A 19750-nucleotide genomic window follows, 5' to 3' on the forward strand; every position below is an offset into this window, starting at 1 on the left:
AATCAATTCTCAAGGCTACATAAAATTGAGAATGGAAATTGGGAATGTGTCAAAGGGACAACAACCCTACAAAAGAGCAGATAACAGCCGAAGACCACCAATAGGTCTTCAACAACCACCAATGGGTCTTCAACACAGCGAGAAAATCCCACACCTGGAGGAGGGCTTCAGCTGGCTATTTTTCTAAGCTAGTATACCAATTTAAGTACCAGTCTTTGTAAGAATCAGGCAATTTAGAAGAATTTTAAAACATTACTGAAATAAACCCACCAACCTAAACATCCTATTTTGAAGTTACCTGCTATATTTGTGCACCATTATACATTTTGAACTTAAATCAATGTGAACTTGAGTGCACTTTTGTTTGCCATCTTTTCACCCCTGCCTGATTCTTAGGCAGATTGGCACTTGAAAGGCAACATAGAATTGTAATTTTACTGGTACAGGTCTTTTGAAAATAGCCATTAGAAAAGGGAATATGTATTAAAAATAAATGTATCCAAAAGTGAACATAAAATAATAATTGATGATCTAGTCTTGAATTGTAATTTTATTAACGGTATTCATCTTCCATATTTAATATTTTTCCTGTCTGGTAACCAATTCTATATCTCATTCTGGCAAATAGAAGCTTAGCCACTCATAAGGCAAACAATAGGAACTGATATTGTTAAACAATACGGATAGTTATTCGATATTAGTATTATTTTAGTAGGTTTCTCTATGAATTGGATTTTGAATAAAACAGCATATTCACTGCACTAAATGTCACATGCTTTTACATGTAAAATTGTGGTGAAATGTTTGATGCACAACTGGTTTCCGTAAATTTTTGTCATTAAATACATTTTTTTCTCTCTCGGAATATGGCATACACACTCAAGTCATTTTGCTGTAAACATATGTTGCTTTCATCTTGTTATTTGATATTTTTTCTACTTTGATGACTAAATTTTGAGGACTTTTCTATATGATTATATAAATTATATATATACAGTTGTTGTCTATTCGTTTTTGATGTGTTTTGTCATTTGATTTTGCCATGTGATTAGGGACTTTCTGATTGAATTTTCCTCGGAGTTCAGTATTTTTGAGATTTTACTTTTTATCATTGTCAAGCCACATTTTTTTACGTGTCCAAGGGCAACAAAGACACAAACAATTGCTTGTCCGGTCAGTCAAATGTACAAGTCGAGCGAGTCAGGCATAGCATTTCCGCATCTATGAATATTTGCTAAGTTATAATTTCAATATGAAATGAATATCGAATGAAACAATGTAATGTGAAGCAAAAATTAGTTTATACGTTATCTTATTAAAAGCCAGAGAGCTCGAAGTTACAAAATATATAACAAAATTTTAAAAACCTAAAAAAATTGAAGAACCTTAATGAGCGCGCTCAAATACCCCACGTCCCCACATTGTCATTGGAGAAATAAAATATGTGTAAGAAAAAAATTGTATAAGAACAAAAAATTGATTCATAATTTCCTGTCAATATGCACATCTACATAGTATGTCCTTATTATCTACAAAATTTCATAAAATTATGTTGTGTGGTTTCAGAGGAGTTGCGATGACAAACTGTTGCAGTAGTACATTGAAGCAAATAAGTTCAAAGGGGCACAACTCCTAGAAAAAATTTGAATCTTAATTTCCTGTCGATATGCACATCTACACAGTATGTCCTTATTATCTAAAAAGGTTTCATGAAATTCTGTTGTGTTGTATCAGAGGAGTTGCGATGACAAACTGTTGCAGTAGTACATTGAAGCAAATAAGTTCAAAGGGGCGTAACTCCTAGAAAAAAAATTGAATCGTAATTTCCTGTCGATATGCACAACTACATAGTATGTCCTTATTATCTAAAAAGGTTTCATGAAATTCTGTTGTGTGGTTTGATAGGAGTTGCGATGACAAGAAACAGGACTGACGGACTGATGGACGAACAGACTGGTCAAAAACATTATACCCTCCGCAACTTCGTTGTGTGGGGTATAATAATTATCCTTAGCTTAAAATGGAGATCTCTAAGGGGAGAAGGTCATAACACATTCATATCTACCTGTGTTTGAACAATCAATGGCAACTTTTTCACTAAAGCTGTTACAATAAACTGTTGCTGATGCACAACTGGAAAGATTTCTCTCACTTCCATCACAATAGAATTGATAACTAAACTTTGGTCTCTCTGATCGTCCTTTACCATACTCTGACTTGGTATACATTCTGGAATTACTGCAATAAAAAGACAATAGGTAAAATAACCGTCCATTTTTAAATTCTAAAACTACTATGACATATAAATTATTTATGTTAGCCAGATTCAATATATGGAGATGAATCACTTCTTAGCTGTTAGCTGAGCAAGAGAGCACTTCTGCTTCTACAATAAAACATATACATGTATATTTTTATAAGGATTCGGCCTGAAGCAGGGAAAAAGCTCGGTAGAGCCTCGCATTTCCCTGTTTCTAAGCCTCATCCTTATATCGTTGATATGTCAAGTCAATATACTATTTTGTCTATTTATTGGAAATCATACCACATTCCTTATTTTTCAAATTACTGTACATACTTATATCCAAGCTGTCTACATGCTACTTTGGTGTCATATTGATCCCAGTAACTGGCACAGACAGGGGAGAAATAACCAATTTGTTTAGGCTGTATTTCTAACCGCCCTGTAGCATTGGTCTGTCCACCCACTAACCGAACTGATGGACTGAATATACTGCTCTTATTTACTGGTACTGAAGAATTATCTGAAAAAGATGATTGCAATCCCTTTTATAATTGTATATGGGCAGTCTCAAATCAAACCTCATTAGAAAAGAAAATGTAACCTTAAATAGCCATTTTGAGACAACCAATCTTAGGCTCAACACAAGTCACAAAACAAGTTTAAGCTCTTTTTTCAGATAGTTTACTTGCAGTAAATAGAGTTGCATTAAAAAAATATTGCTTGCAGTCAATTAAGATCAGATTTTTTTTTTTTAATTCTGAATTTCATTTGTCAACTTTTCAAATGTACCTTATATACATGCTTAAATGCTATTTTAACTCCTTTGAATATTTAGTTTATATATAGTAAGGTCTAGTTAGTAGATCTTGTTCAATTTATAATATATCACATATTAATAAAAGCTAATAATTATATATAGTTCCAATGTTCTTTGTGCAGTGATATTATTCTTTCCAGATGAAATAACATCTAACGGAAAAAATATTACATATGATATTTTAAGATACTTTCTGGAGGAAATTACTTCACTGTGAGATATTTTCCCATTGACATGAATTTTTTACCAGAAAGGTTTTACAGACGGAAGGTACAAGATTGTTGTTATGAGCCAAAGTAGTCAAATAGTCACAGAGGAAGAATCAAGCGTTACACTGTCTTATTTCATTGGCAAGTGTCATAGCAACTAAAAAAAGTTAGTGTCTTTTAAGGTTCATCTCTAATCATTTCTAATTCCCCCTCCTTCTGCTCTGCCTTATGCATGAATATAGTTCCACATATTTTAGATTTGACAAACAGTGATGTTGGCATACAACTTGAAATTGTTACACTGTCTGTAAGACACAAATGATGCCCCTGTCTGACCATAGGAAATTATAAATTTAACACTATGTATGATGATGTTACTGTAGGAGGAGATAGCCGGACAAACCATGATCTCTTTATGCAGCTAGTACCTAAACAAGAGGCTCTCAAGAGCCTGATTCGCTCACCTGTAAAATTTTGCCTAAATCTAAAAAATTTATACTAGATACTCTGAAACTCATTCAGCCCAAGTTTGGCTGAAATTGATTCAGAAGTTTCAAAGGAGAAGATTTTTTTAAAGTAAGCAAACTAGATGAACAAATTTTGAAAAATTTTCTTTAAAGGGCAATAACTCCTTAAGGGGTCAATTGACAATAATTTTGGCCATATAAACTTATTTGTAGATCTTACTTTGCTGAACATTTTTGCTGTTTACAGTTTATCTTTATCATTAGTTATATTCAAGATAATAACCAAAAAAATCATGGAGAGTTTGTATACATGCTTGTTTATGCTGAAAATATAAATATCAATCATACTTATATTCTTTACTATTTTCAAGGGTCCTTCAGAAAAATCAACACTGTTAACCTTTCAACCTTTGACTTACCACATTCACCAGAAAACAACATTATGTGGTCCAAAGCTATGTCTCCTTGAAAACTATCTCCATCGATACCGTTGAATACAATCTGTAATATATCTAATTTGTACATTATTTCTTTCTTTACAAAGAGCATTTCATAAATAATGGTAATTTAGCTTAATCCAAATATCTGCAAAATACAATGATTTCACATAAAATGTTATCCTCTTTCATATCTTTGATAGTAAACTTTAATTATTATGTTAATTTATTTTAATGCCAATTTGTACAAGGTTATAGTTGTCTTTCTGATATTGTTTTAAATCCAACACTTTTTTTTTTATTAATAATGTATTTACATTGTGTCATAGGTCAAATTCATTCGTTCAGTGTGCTTTTGTTAATATGTCTTTTGATTGAGTTAAGCCATTTCAATTGATATTTTATAGTGTGTCTTTCTATGTTGTGATGTTACACTATTATTTCAGGGTAGGGTGAAGGTTGGCACCTGTTAAAAAGTTTAAACCCGCTGCATTTGTTTGCATCTGTCCCAAGTCAGAAACCTGTTGTTCAGTGGTTGTTGTTTGTTGATGTGGTTCATAAGTGTTTCTCGTTTTTTTATTTAGATTAGACAATTGGTTTTCCTGTTTGAATGGTTTTACACTAGTCAATTTTGGGGCCCTTTATATCTTGCTGTTCGGTGTGAGCCAAGGCTCTGCTTTGAAGGCCACACTTTGACCTATAATGGTTTACTTTTACAAATTATGACTTGAATGGAGAGTTGTCTTTTTGGATTATAGCTCTTCATCTTTTATACAAGCTTTGGATTTCAAATATTTTGGCCATGAGCATCACTGAAGAGACATGTATTGTCGAAATGCGCATCTGGTGCAGAAAAATTGGTACCGTTAATGTTATTACTACCACTGGGTCGATGCCTCTGCTGGTGGACTGTTAGTCCCCGAAGGTATCACCAGCCCAGTTGTCAGTACTTCGGTAGGATTGTATGCCAAGTATGTTTAAACCACAAAATCAGTATCCGCAAAGAATTAAAGTTTCAATTTATCTATTATAACTTTAACATGTTTAAAGATAGTACGCAATAATGCAAAAATAAGGGGTTAACTAATGATTTTAGCCATATTTTACTTATTTGTAGATTTTATCTTGCAAACTTGCAAACCAGTAATTGCCATTTAAAGTTTTGGTCTAATAGACAAAAATCAAGTCAGAAGAGCTAAAAATGAAGACAAATCTATAGTCGCCGTCACATAAAATTGGCACCATGTTTTTTGTCAAAATTTTCTTAAATATCGACCGCGTTTACTAAAGATCATGTTTTTCAATTAGCGAAATCAAATATCATTCCAAAAATCAACTACTGTCCTACCTTTTATTGTGTTTGCACTGTATAATCCTGACCTTCACTTAATCCAAGATTAATTTGTATGGTGGAATCCGACATTGTTATTACCGGAAGTGTTGCCGTGGAGTTCCACGTGCTCTCAATTTTCTTGTGTCTCTCGGAGCTTTTCGTCATCTTTACGTAAAAAGCGCGGGAAATTGTATCATCAATGACAATGATATTACCGGAGAGTAACGAATGTTATGGAATAAGGGACCCTCATAGAAACCTAGATGGCGGTTATACAATGTAAATAATCTTGAAAAATGTGAAGGTCGGGATTATACAGTGCAAACACAATAAAAGGTAGGACAGTAGTGGATATTTGGAGAGGATTTTACTTCCGCTAAAAGAAAAACATCATCTTGAGTAAACGCGGCTGATATTTAAATTTTTTTAAAGAAAAAACATGGTGCCAATTTTACATGACGGCGACTATAGCAAACTAATTTAAGATTCAAGTTGGTAAAGAAACAAACCTTTAAATTATTTGCTGGCTGAATGTACAGTTTTTTATAATACCATTGGTTGCCCTGGTTACCTGACCTTGTGAAGATGGTCTGATTGGTTCCTGAATTTGAGACTATCACCTCTAATGTCTTGATACTGGTACCGTACATGTGGTAATAAAAAGATAAACACAGTCGTTTATCTGTAATAAGAAAAAAATCTATATGCATACAATTTATCTAAAAAATAAAAAAAATGAAGCCATTAAAACTTTAATAATTCTAAAATAACTGTTCAAAACATACATTATTATTTGTTGGATACCAATTTTCGTGGGTTTTGTGGTTGTCCGTGAACCACGAATTTTAATGTTCAACAAATTACATGTTATATATTGAGGCTTGAATGGAGACATTAGCAAAACCACGAAATCAAATATTCACGAAAATGTTTTCCACAATCCATGAAGATTGAATATAAACAAATACTTATAAAATTTTTTTTTTTTTTTTTTTTTTTTTTTTTTTTTCTATAGCACTCAGATTGTTGTTGACTTTATAGAAAAAATAACGATCATATGTAAAACAATAGCACACAATTTAACAAAACAAAATATAAAAAGTAGCAGGTTATAAAAGATTTGAGTTTAGTTTAGCTGTGCATACATATGCTAAGAAGGAAGTCAAAGGATAGAGTCAAAAATAGATTACAACTTAAATGTAATAAAATTCCTATAGCAAAAACACATTTCAAACATCATTTCAATCACCTATATTAAGGTCGATCCTGATGTTGTTTTTTTTGTCAACTTTCTCATCATTGTGCTTTTTTTTTTATTTAAATTTTATTTTTAACAAAAAGAAACTACTGTACAATATTATTTAATTGTTTGTATAAAAGTTCATCTTTATAATATTTTAACATAAGTATTTCTGATAAATGTTCTTCTACTGGCATATATCTACAAGCCCAAATACTATGAACATATCCATAAATATACGGAAACAAGTCTGTATCAATATTAAACAGTATACATGTATTTGTATTCATACTAAAATTTTGATAATTTTTTTCATTTTGTATAATACTACAAACTAAGGTTCTGAAATATGTCAAAGTTACACATTTTGTAAATAGATGTTCTAATGTCTCAACATGTTTATTACAATAGCTACATTTATATGTTTGCCTGTAAAACTTTCTCCTAGAGAGCCACGCCCCTGTTGGCAATATCATATGTACAACTTTATAAATGAAATCTCGTATATACATATTGTTTACCCTTTGTAAGTTAATCCATATATGTTGGAAATTTACATTTGGGTATAATATTTCAATCTTGTTTATAACATTGTTAAATTCTAACAGCTGTAAATAAACGTCTTTAAAACTTTTCTTATTAAGTATAATATTACTTTGATATTTAAGATATATGCATTTTAATCTTTCATATTGCCCTATAGTGACCACAGAATGTCTATACATATTTTCTGCTAATTTTGGAAGTATGGTTCTTGTAGTGATTCCTATGAAATAAATGAAAATTGATGTCCATACAGATGAATTTCCAGTTAAAACTTGAGTTATTCTATATAAAAGTAAGGCTTCACATTTCAGTTTAATGTCAGGAACTTGTTGTCCACCATCTTTATATTGTTTGGTAATTGTTGTTCTGTTTAACAGCTCAATGTTGTCCCAGAAAAAATCGTAAATCACTTTATTTATTTTCTTTATATAAAATTCACTAGGTGGATATATCCTTGCAGTATACAAGAATTTACTAATTATATAAGTGTTTAAAACTAAAACTTTATGTTTATATCGGAATTTTCTTTTTTTCCATTTGTCTATCTGTTGTATCAGTCCATAATATTTTTTTTTCCAGTTAATTTCAACAGCATTTTTCCCAAACCATATTCCAAGGACTTTAATTTCGTCTTTGATTAGCTTGTTTATACTGCCATAGTTTTTTGTATTAGGATTTCCAATTTTCAAAATTTCGGTTTTGTTTTCATTAATTTTCGAGCCAGATACCAAACCAAATTGATTAAATTCTTCGAGTAATTTTTCATAGTCTGTTAAATTAGTCGATATAATAGAACAATCATCTGCGTGTTGAAAAAGTTTTACATTTGTGTTATGATTAGGAATTTGTATTCCCTGTATATTATTGTTTCTGCGAACTTTACAGGCTAATGCTTCTATTATGACAGCATAGATACTCATACTTATTGGACATCCTTGTCTTATGGATCTTGTAATTTCAATTTTGTCACTAAGTGCTCCATTTATAATAACCTTACTTGATATGTTAGTGTAAATGATTTCAATCCATCTTATAAAGTTTGACGGAAAATTCATCGCTCTTAACACTTGTATGATAAATTCATGTTCCACCCGATCAAAAGCCTTCTCCTGGTCAAATGAAATTAATATACCACTTATGCCATTCAAATCCATATACTCTAATATACTTTCTATAGATAAAAGATTGTCTGATATTAATTTTTCTGGTCCTGCACCTGTTTGGTTTTTATCTAATAGTTTGTTTAATATTTTTGACAAGTTTTTACTTAAGAATTTGGTAAGAATTTTGTAATCAACACATAGTAGACTAATCGGTCGCCATTGTTTCATGTCTTTTCTATTACCCTTATTTTTATATATTAGTGAGATCAGCCCTGTCTTCATTGTTTCTGTGAGTTCTCCGTTTAAATACACATTGTTCAAAACTTCCACCATATCTTCCCCTATTATGTTCCAGAATTTTAAGTAAAAAGACTTTCCTATTCCATCAACTCCTGGAGATTTGTTATTTTTGAATTCCTTTAATAATTTAAGACATTCATCTTGTGTTATAAAGGTATCAAAGTTTGTTTTATCTTCTTCTGTTAATTTATTTAGATTAAGGTCTTCTAAATAGTTTGTCATTGATTGTCTATCAATGTTTTGTGACTTATATAAATCGGAATAAAAATCTGTCACTATTTTAATCACCTCACTTTTAGATGTGCATGATTTTCCATTTTTGTCTAATACACTTTCTACTTCTCGTTTATCTCCTCTTTTTTCCTCTGCTTGTTTAAAGAAATCTATGTTATCTATATCTTCTTCGTAATAATCTTGTCTTGAACGTATTATTGTTCCCATTTTTTCCTTATTTTCTAATTTAATTATAGTTTCACTTAAGTTATCAATGATGATTTGGTCAGGCTGAATTTTATTTTCTTCATTCTCAAGTTTCATATATGTTTCTGAAAGTTCAAATACTTATAAAATAAATGGGGAATGTGTCCATAGGGACACAGATGATGTCTCTGCTAGCATATAACAATATAAAGGGACATAACTCAAGAACTGTAAAAAAATTTGAAATTAAACTGAGTTAAGTGGTAATAAGCATTATATATACATTTCATAAAATTTAGTGGAGACACACTTAAGATAGTGAATAGAAACAAAATATCATATAAGGTTATAAAGGGACAAAACTGAAGAACATTAATCAAAGTGCTTGTAAGCACCAAAGGGTAAAGATTGTTTTAATTTTTTTTTCAGTGAACATTGCATTGTATAAAGCATTGGTTGTAGTTAATGTAATTGTTAAAATTAAATATTAAAATTGGAGTTATCTTCCTTTGTCCATAAAAATTGTAGTTGATTCAACTTCAATTATGGACAAAGGAAGATAAATCCAATTTTAAAAATTAATTACATCATTGATATTTTTAGAACAGATTTTAGATTCCTATTTTTCCATTTGTAAAGGAGCATAACTCTAGAACGATTGAAGTGACACCACCAAAATTCAAACTTGATCTGTATTTTGTGGTAATAAGCATTGTGTATAAGTTTAATTACATTTGATTGAGGCAAACTAAAGTTATAGAACGGAAACAAACAAATCAGCATTTTTTTCATTTGTAAAGGGGCATAACTCTAGAACGATAAATGTGATGCTACCAAAATTCAAACTTGATCTGTGTTTTGTGGTAATACGCATTTTGTATAAGTTTCATAACATTTGGTTGAAGCAAACTAAAGTTAGAGAACGGAAACCAACTTTGGAACGTACATACGTACAGATGGACAAGGGTAAAACTTGATGCCCCCTCCACTATGGCAGGGGCATAAAAACATGAATGTCACTTACAGTAACATTATCAGTAATCAGGTCACTTACAGCAACATTACAAGAAAATAGGTCACTTATAACAACATTACAGGAAAGATGATCACTTATGACAACATTACAGGAAAGATAGTCGCTTACAGCAACATTACAGGAAAGTAGGTCACAGCAAAATTACAGGAAAGAAGGTCACTTGCAGCAACATTACAGGAAAGAAGGCCACATACAGCAACATTACAGAAAAGAAGGTCACTTACAGCAACATTACAGGAAAGAATGTCCCTTACAGCAATATTACAAGAAAATAGGTCACTTATAACAACATTACAGGAAAGAAAGTCACTTACAGCAACATTACAGGAAAAAAAGTAGGTCATTTACAGCAATATCACAGGAAATTATGTCACTTACAACAACATTACTAGAAAATAGGTCACTTATAACAACATTATAGGAAAGAATGTCACCTAGAGCAACATTACAGGAAAGTAGGTCAGTTACAGCAACATGACAGGAAAGTAGGTTACTTACAGCAATATTAAAGGAAAGAAGGTCACTTACAGCAACATTACAGGAAAGTAGGTCACTAACAGCAGCATTACAGGAAAGTAGGTCATTTACAGCAACAGAACAGGAAAGAAGGTCACTTACCGCAACATTACAGGAAAGAATTTCACTTACAGCAACATTGCAGGAAATTATGTTACTTACAACATTATAGGAAAGATGGTCACTTACAGCAACATTACAGGAAAGAAGGTCACTGACAACAACATAACAGGAAAGAAAGTCAGTTACAGCAACATTACAACAAAATAGGTCACTTATAACAACATTACAGGAAGCGTGTCATTTACAGCAACATTACAAGAAAAAAAGGTTACTTTCAACAATATTACAGGAAAGAATGTCACTTACAGCAACATTACAAGTAAGCAGGTCACTTACAGCAACATTACAAGAAAATAGGTCACTTATAACAACATTAGAGGAAAGAATGTCACTTACAGCAACATTACAGGAAAAAACATAGGTCACTTACAGCAATATTACAGGAAAAAAAGTAGGTCACTTACAGCAACATTACAGGAAAAAACATAGGTCACTTACAGCAATATTACAGGAAATTAGGTCACTTACAGCAACAGAAAAGGAAAGAAGGTCACTAAATAGCAACATTACAGGAAATTATGTTACTTATATACAGCAATATTACAGGAAAAATGGTCACTTACAACAATATCAAAGGAAAGAAGATCACTTACAGCAACATTACAGGAAAGAGCATCACTTACAGCAACATAACAGGAAAGAAGGTCACTTACAGCAACATAACAAAAAAGTAGTTACTTATGGCTAACCCATTTCAGTTTTCAACGACTTTTGTTCCCTGTACTTATAATAGTATCAATGTTTGTGGCTCGAGAAAAAAATAGCAATTTGGTGCATTAAATATGCCTTTTTGCATCTATTTGCAGTTCAAAATATTCACAATGTACCTGGATTGAGGATGTTCGAGACAAGACGAGCATTGGTTAAGTATCCCATACGGGTAGCTTCTATATACATGTAGTAATTACCAACCATCGCTCTGCTTGGACCGGTAGATGATGAAGGAGTACTACCCTATAAAACAAATACAACCTGACATGAGAGAATTACAATAAAATTGAGAATGGAAATCTACCTTTTAAGTAATGTGGGTTAATGTACTCTCACGCAGCAAATTGATACACAATAAATATTTGTTTTATACCTAAATAATGTAGTAAGATTTGCGGGGTAAAATGTAATTAACTGTAACTTTTTGTTTTGCAAATCTTTGGTCATAAAATAAATGACAGTTCTGTGATGTCATATTTTACACATATCAATAATTGTGGTGCCATTCTGTAGTGCAAGAACATGTATACATAGTACTAGGAAAATGTAAATATTCATTTTAGGTAAAGCATTAAGAAATAAATTGATACATTCAATCAGAAATAAGTCACATTACATGTATGCTTCATTAAAATCCATACATTTGATTGGCTGACAACAATACCAAGGCATTCCAAAATTATCTCCCTTTTCTCAATAAAATACAACACTCATGATTGCAGTGTGCTTCCTATGACAACATCACAAAAAAAAATAGGAAAACAAAGAAAAGCTTGATATAATTCATAACAGTATAAAATAAACATGCAATAATAGAATTTAAATGCTTCTTTCTTTAAATTTTATTTAAGAATTGAATGCTTCTTTTTGTAACTTCATTGGGGTGTAAAAGCGTTGACCGAAGTACATTTTGTATGAAGCGTGGAAGTACTTCATACTAAAAATGTGCGCACGGTCAATGCTTTTACAACCCTTTGAAGTTACAAAAAGAAGCATTCAATACTTATAATTACATTTTTTTTAGCAATGATCATGAAAACACGAATTTTATTATTGTTTTTTTAATTCATCTGTGCACTTTATTGTAGGACCAAGTGTTATCATGAATGAAAAGTTTTATTGAGCAATGCAATTGCTTACGGAATAACATGTGATGTGCAGTTAGCCAATCAGAATAAAGTATCATAATGAAACATACATCTAATGTAATTATATTGTTGTAAAACAGTTAATCCTGCACATATTTTTTTAGCATGAAGAACCCTGTGCATCATACAAAATGTGTTTCAGTCAATAGCCTATGGACTTTAACACCCTAAATAAAATTACAAAAAGAAGGATTCAATTCTTAAATAAAAATTCCATGCCACCAACATTATCAAAAATTAAAACAACATGACTATCAAAACATCAGTTTAAAACAGTTTAAATGGAATTTTCTGTATAGTCTCAAATTATTCATGATGTAACAGCTTATTTATTTAATTGGGTCAATTTTAACAGCTTTAATGGCATAATAGAATTCTATAAAAAAATGTATTGTTTTGATAGTCGTTGAGTCACAGGAACTCCTACCAATTTAAGTATAACATAACAAAAACTAATGCTAATAAATGAAATTGTTGCCATTATATTGGATTTCAATGTATTCCAAATTTTCATGAAAAACAAACAACATGCAAGGAGATATTTTAAACTGTGAGGAATTTATAAAACCCTACTGGCCTTGAAGGCATAAAACTTTGCTCAGTGCTCGGAGCACAAAAATCATGCTCGAAACATGAAATCCAGCAATTTGATTGGTTGATTTTCGAGTCTGAGTACAAAAATCATGCTCGAAAGTTTTATGACTGTGAGGCCAGATCTGCATTATTCTTACATCATCAGGTTTTTTGTTGTTCTTTACTTTTAGTAGGTATTTTAACTGGGTAAACTTATATGCTATCTCATATGACAATTACTTCTAATAGTGCATACGATGCATATATCTTAAATATACCCCACTTACCGAATATCTTATCCAGTCATATCTGTCCAATCCTGATTGGTCATTATAGAATAAACAGTTTGCTTCCACTGTTGATTCAAATGTACAAACACTGACCTGATCTGTAATGTAGGTAACAGAGCTGGCATAAAAATACACAAATTGTTTTATCCAAATTTGCAGTTATAAAAGTTAGAAAATCATTCATAATTAAGGACTGCACCTCTCTCAGGCACAGCTCCCATTCCTTTTCTGTGTTGGCCAAAATTTAAAGATCAAGAATATAAATAATTACATCACAGTAGTCTTTAGTTTCAAAACTCTCATTGAAACTGACAATGCAAGATGCTTACATACATGTCAAGTGACATGATATTCGCGTGTAATACACGCTTTTTCAACGGTTTACACGCGAGGATTTTGTCACATGGCGTGTACACGCTTTTCACCACTTTACACGCAATTACACGCTTTTTCGTTCTTTTCAATTTTTGGTCGTTAGTGATATCGCTATTCTCGGGTTTTTTCCTTATTCGGCGATATATACCGAAAAATTGGAAGTAATTGTTTGGCTGCCACATTGTTTATTTTTCTATATGGACAAACAGTAAAAGGTAAGTAGTTTGTGATTAGTTTTAACGATTCTGTGACTTTCTTTCAAATTCACTTTATAGGGGAAGTGTGCACAGAAAGAGGTCACTTTCAGGGCCTGTACCGTCGTCTAAAGTGCCGAATGTTAAGCCAACACGATGTGTACGGCAAGATTCAAGATTTATAAATTATATTTTGGAGTTCGAGTTTTATTGATCGAGTGACAAGTAACGCATAATTTGTGCATTCTATGTTGCAATGATAAAAAACAATACATGTGAGAGGAGAAATACAATGTAGCTATTTGAATAAGCATTTAACATGTTTATCTATAAATGGAAATCAAATTTATAAAACATTTTTCTTTTTCAATTTCAGTTTCAAATCTAACCAACACGGCAACAGGCCATGGGGATAAAAATATCACAGAACTGTTGGATCAGCTCTCACAGTACCAGCTTCCTTCTGATGAACTACCCAGTTTTAACCAGGCAATAGCAATGAGAGCAATGGCAGAGATAATAGATGACAGTCAAGTTACATTGCCAAAAAAAACAACATTATGACATACTTTCAAATCTTGATGAAGCTAATTCAGTCAAATATCAATTCCTACTGTGGGAGAACCTTTTCAATAATAAAGAAGTTGACACTGAATTCGGATCAGAACTTGACTATGTTACATTTGTATTGTGTTCTGTTATCAAATAAATGTAACTAAACTTGAAACTGGCAGTTGTTTTGAATATGTGCCTAGTGGTGGTGCTTTAAAAGCAACATAACAGACCACTGTTTAAAACAATAAAAGTTCACAGTAGAATATATATTGGTTTTTTTTTATATTCACAAATTTGTATGAAATTATGAACATAATACCACATTCATATTAACAAGTCCGCATCTACGTCACGCGTTTTCACACGCTTTTTGACATATCATGTCATGTCATGACATGAGTTCCCATTGTCAGAGGTTGACATGTATGTGCTTATTCAGTGGCGGATCCAGCCATTTTAAAAAGGGGGGGGGGGGGGGGGGGGGGGTTCCCAACCCAGAGTAAAGGGGGGGAGGGGGGTGTCCATCTATATGCTCCCATTCAAATGCATTGATCGGCCAAAAAAAGGGGGGGTCCAACCTCCAGAACCCCCCCTGGATCCGCCACTGTTATTGTTCTTGATCATTTTTTTAGGAAGCTTATCAGTCAAAGTTTAATACCCAATATATACAATGCCAGTATTCAGCAATATATATTAACCTGTTACAACTGGGAGTCAATACTAATTGTTTTCACAATTTCGTTGGGAATCACAAAGAGAAATACCAAAAATCGAGGAATGTATGACTTAAGGATAATAAAAGAACAGAGTTCCAATGTCCCCTACGTTGCACATATTTAATATTTCAAAGGGGCATAACTCTTTAAAAAAAATGTTGATCGTCCACCATTACAGAACTTGTCCGAGATATTGCTAATATGAACCTATAGTATAAGTTTTATATAAATCTGACATGAATTGTACCAATCTTTAGTTAGTATGCTTTTACAAATGTTGCTAAAAATATTGTTGGAAACAATCAGTTCAATTTTACATACCAGCATTTTTTTTGTTGTAAAAGTATATATAAAATATGTTGCTTACTTGTCGAGTTTTTACTTGTTGAGTTTGTGGTATCTTTACTATTATCAGTTCTCAATTCTAAAATAAAAATAAAATAGAATAAATTTACTGAATTGATAATTATATGCATAAAAATAAAATTGAGAATGGAAATGAGGCATGTGCCAAAGAGACAACAACCCGACCATAGAGCAGACAACAGCAGAAGGTCACCAACAGGTCTTCAATGCAACGAGAAATTCTCACACCCGGAGGCGTCCTTCAGCTGGCCCCTAAACAAATATATACTGGTTCAGTGATAATGAACCCCATACTAAACTCCAAATTGTACAATAGAAACTAAAAGTTAAAATAATACAAGACTAACAAAGGCCAGAGGCTCCTGACTTGGGACAGGCGCAAAAATGCGGCGGGGTTAAACATGTTTGTGAGATCTTAACCTTCCCCCTATACCTCTAGCCAATGCAGAAAAGTAAACGTAACAATAGGCACATTAAATTTCAGTTCAAGAGAAGTCCGAGTCTGATGTCAGAAGATGTAACTAAAAAAAATAAACAAGATGACAATAATACATAAATAATATCAGACTACTAGCAGTTAACTGACATGCCAGCTCCGGATTTCAATTAAACTGATTGAAAAATGCATATACAAAGCTGAACTTATTTCTTGGAGTCATTCAAGTCATTGGCTAGTTATAAATATTTCTTCCTAAAAATGTAGAACCTTAGGTGTTAGACTTCGGTAAATATCTATATCTGAAAGATCCAATAAATTCGTTGTTTCAGAATATAATAGAATTGAGAATGGAAACAGGGAATGCACTTTTAATTATTTACAAAAGCCAGCACACCAAAAACGTTGTGATTGGATAACAATGTCTTGCAATGAATACCTATTCAATGGAGTAACATTTTAATTTTTGTGAACAAACAATATAAGTACGCACAATCGTTAAATATAATTTGAAAATATCAAATTCCAGCAAAAGATGCTTAAAGGGTCTTTCATTCACAGCACTTCTCTGATTTAATATTTGTAAACAATAATTTCTAGTTGCTAGCAATATATATTCATACCAAAGGACATGTCTTTTTGGTTTTGATTTTCTATCTACAGCTGATATTCAAAAAGTAAAAGTGGAGCAGAAAAAATACATATTGAAATATAATATTGAAAACCATTACTTACAAATACATTTTCTTCATATCCCAACAAAAGAGAGAAGAAAAATTTGGGGTTGGATTAAGGTTTCATTCTAAATATATATACAACAATGTTAGATCTGTAAATTTGCTTTCGCAAATTTTTTGTTCTTCCCTCGCCTTGATTCGAACCCATGCTACTTCATGAGATATCGTGACACCAAATCGCCTGCACTGTAGCCGTCCCGCTAGACCACAAGGGCTTCACAATAATAAAGTTTTCAGTGGCCGTGTGTTACCTTTCCTCGTCAGTTTCAATCTAGCGGCGTACTACAGTACATGATATATAAGGCATGGATATGTTATATATATATATTTATATAAGTGGGTGAAATAAAAGAATTAAACTGTTTTTGAGATGTGTTTTTCATTGAAAATCAAAAAATATTTTAAATCCAATTAAATTCTAAATAAATTTACTCTCATCTGATCCATCCAAACAGTCCTGGTATCCATCTCTAGTGAGGAATTCTGGGATACATACTCCTGAACGTTCACATGCAAATCCATTGGGAGTCTCTGTACAAGCTTAAATTAAAATGTTTATCAAATATATCAATTTTCTGTGAATTTATCATACTAGATAATTCATCTACAAACAGAAACCCAAAATTTCAATGAATAAACAGTTGACACAGAACTATGTATAGCCTGTATGTAATTTTGGTATTAAAATGCAAATGTTGAAATTAAAATGGCAATTCTTTAACATGTATAGTTATGCAAAAGTTTTTGTGTCAAAAGAAGGAGCCAAATAAACTTCATTGATATAAGATATACTAAAATATCATTAGACTCATCATAAGGGGTTCCCTTTAATAGCTGACCTACCACAAATTTTAAACATGTAAACTATGCAAATGTTCCAAAGTCAATGAATCATGATTAGGGGGCGGGACCATATAACCTCCAAAAAAAAGGGAGATGTGCAAATGCTAATAGCACTGCATATCAAATATCAATGACGTAATCCCCATTAGTGGTTTATCTAAAGCTAACCTAATCGTAAACTTTAACAAGTACAGTTTCTAAGTCAATTGACCATGACTGCAAGGAAACCGACCAAATTTTCTACTTGGATATGAGATGTGTTAATGAAGATACAACTCCATACCAAATACCATTTGCTTGCCATTAGTGCTTCCTTTAACACTGATTGAATCACAAACTTTAACAACAACTGTTGATGCTGACGCTGCATAGAGTTAAGACAAAAATCAGAATTTTGTGGAAATTCCTTTTTTTTTTCTTTTTATGACAGTTAATTGTGTGCAATGAACATTAAATAGCAAGAAAATACAGGAAAATAAAACTGCTTCAAAGATTTGTAGATAATCAAAACAATTTACCAAATTTTGTACAATTTTCTCCTTCAGTAAACACAACATCGTCAATAGCAACACTAGCAGGACTAAAAAAAGAGGTATCACCATATACCACAAACTCAATCCTTGTCTCGCCTGCTGGAAGTTCAAAATATCCCTCCAACCATTCATCTCGGTCAACAGAAATTCCATTAGCATAAAACACCAAGGATTTGATCCAGTTTTTCTGTACATAGACTTTCAGTTCTGCCGAGACACCTCCTTCCATGTTGTAGTAAAATTTAACACAGCCACCAGGTGTCGTTAGATGTAGAGGTGACATCAAACTACTCGTCTCTCTAGTGTCAGAGGTGAAATACATGTAATGACCTGAAAAATGAAAATAAATTCTATTAAAGCATCAATATAAAAATAAGAAGATGAGGTATGATTGCCAATGAGACAACTCTCCACAAGAGACCAAATGACACAGAAATTAACAACTATAGGTCACTGTACAGCCTTCAATAATGAGTAAATTCCATATCGCATAATGTCTGTTTATAGAACAATTTGAGAAGTTTTTTAATGAATGAGCTATGCTGTTTGACCCAAGGTCCATCGCATAAATGATGTACTTGAACAAAGGACTCTTACTGTGATGCATCTTGACATTGAAAATTTACAAATGTGAAGGTCCTCTAGGGACATCAAATGTGCAAAGACAAATTGACACTTATACCCAGGAAGAGAAGGTACAATAGGGCCATTATTTGGCCTAAGTAAATGGTATAATGCAAATTTAAATCAATTATTATATGTATATTAAATTATAATGCTTATTATTGTATAGCAATATAATATTTCCCACAGAACGTAACCAAAAGTTAGCGTGCAATAAATTCTAATATTGCACTAGTGCAATAAATCTTCAAAATTCATGACGTCATCAACGTTTAGATCTTAGTTTAAGCCAATTTTTACTTTCAAATATTATATTGCTATACAATAAAAGGGTTATTGCATGAATATTGGGGAATATTGTCCCTCGTAGAACATATATTGCACTCGCAAGCTCGTGCAATATAAAATTCTACTCGGGACAATATTCCCCAATATTCATGCAATAACCCTATATTATCACTTTATTATATGCAATTGAAATAACAAAATCATCAAGATACTGTTGGTGTTCACTGTTCAAAGATACGAAAAAGACTTAAGACATTCAAATCTCATAAAAATATAACATACCTGTGCTATTGAGTGGACCCATGGTGTGGTCCATGGATGGTAAATGGTGAACGAAAGACTCCCTCCATATAAACTTGTTATCCTTTACGTATCCACATCCATAGAATTTTTCAAAGTCACAGCTGATACTTATGGCTAAAATGGGCAAATGATTTTTTGTTTATTAACTGAAAGATTTTAGGATAGTACCACTGGTTCAAGGGGGCATGATGACACTTTTATAATCAGATTTTACCACATTCGTTTGATTTAAATTTTAATGCAGGTTATTTTCATTATTTGTCAGA

The 19750-nt window shown here is 32.1% G+C and overlaps 1 protein-coding gene and 1 long non-coding RNA gene across 2 annotated transcripts in view; one reads left to right on the forward strand and one right to left on the reverse strand.

Annotated features, from left to right (window-relative positions):
* LOC139498736 (enteropeptidase-like) overlaps positions 1 to 19750 on the reverse strand; it is a 55621-nt gene that overhangs the window by 27163 nt on the left and 8708 nt on the right. The window contains exons 6-15 of the mRNA XM_071287271.1: positions 19464 to 19598; positions 18255 to 18599; positions 17326 to 17433; positions 15722 to 15778; positions 13512 to 13612; positions 11620 to 11746; positions 6018 to 6190; positions 4158 to 4239; positions 2579 to 2765; positions 2066 to 2238 (exon numbers count right to left, since the gene is read on the reverse strand). Of these exons, the coding sequence (XP_071143372.1) occupies positions 2066 to 2238; positions 2579 to 2765; positions 4158 to 4239; positions 6018 to 6190; positions 11620 to 11746; positions 13512 to 13612; positions 15722 to 15778; positions 17326 to 17433; positions 18255 to 18599; positions 19464 to 19598 (1488 nt within the window). The remainder of the gene's footprint in view (positions 1 to 2065; positions 2239 to 2578; positions 2766 to 4157; positions 4240 to 6017; positions 6191 to 11619; positions 11747 to 13511; positions 13613 to 15721; positions 15779 to 17325; positions 17434 to 18254; positions 18600 to 19463; positions 19599 to 19750) is intronic.
* On the forward strand, positions 13842 to 14810 carry LOC139497188 (uncharacterized). The gene is made up of 2 exons (XR_011657710.1): positions 13842 to 14104; positions 14460 to 14810. It is a non-coding gene; the product is annotated as an uncharacterized lncRNA (long non-coding RNA).

This window comes from Mytilus edulis, chromosome 12, assembly GCF_963676685.1.
Source record: "Mytilus edulis chromosome 12, xbMytEdul2.2, whole genome shotgun sequence".
NCBI lineage: Eukaryota > Metazoa > Mollusca > Bivalvia > Mytilida > Mytilidae > Mytilus > Mytilus edulis.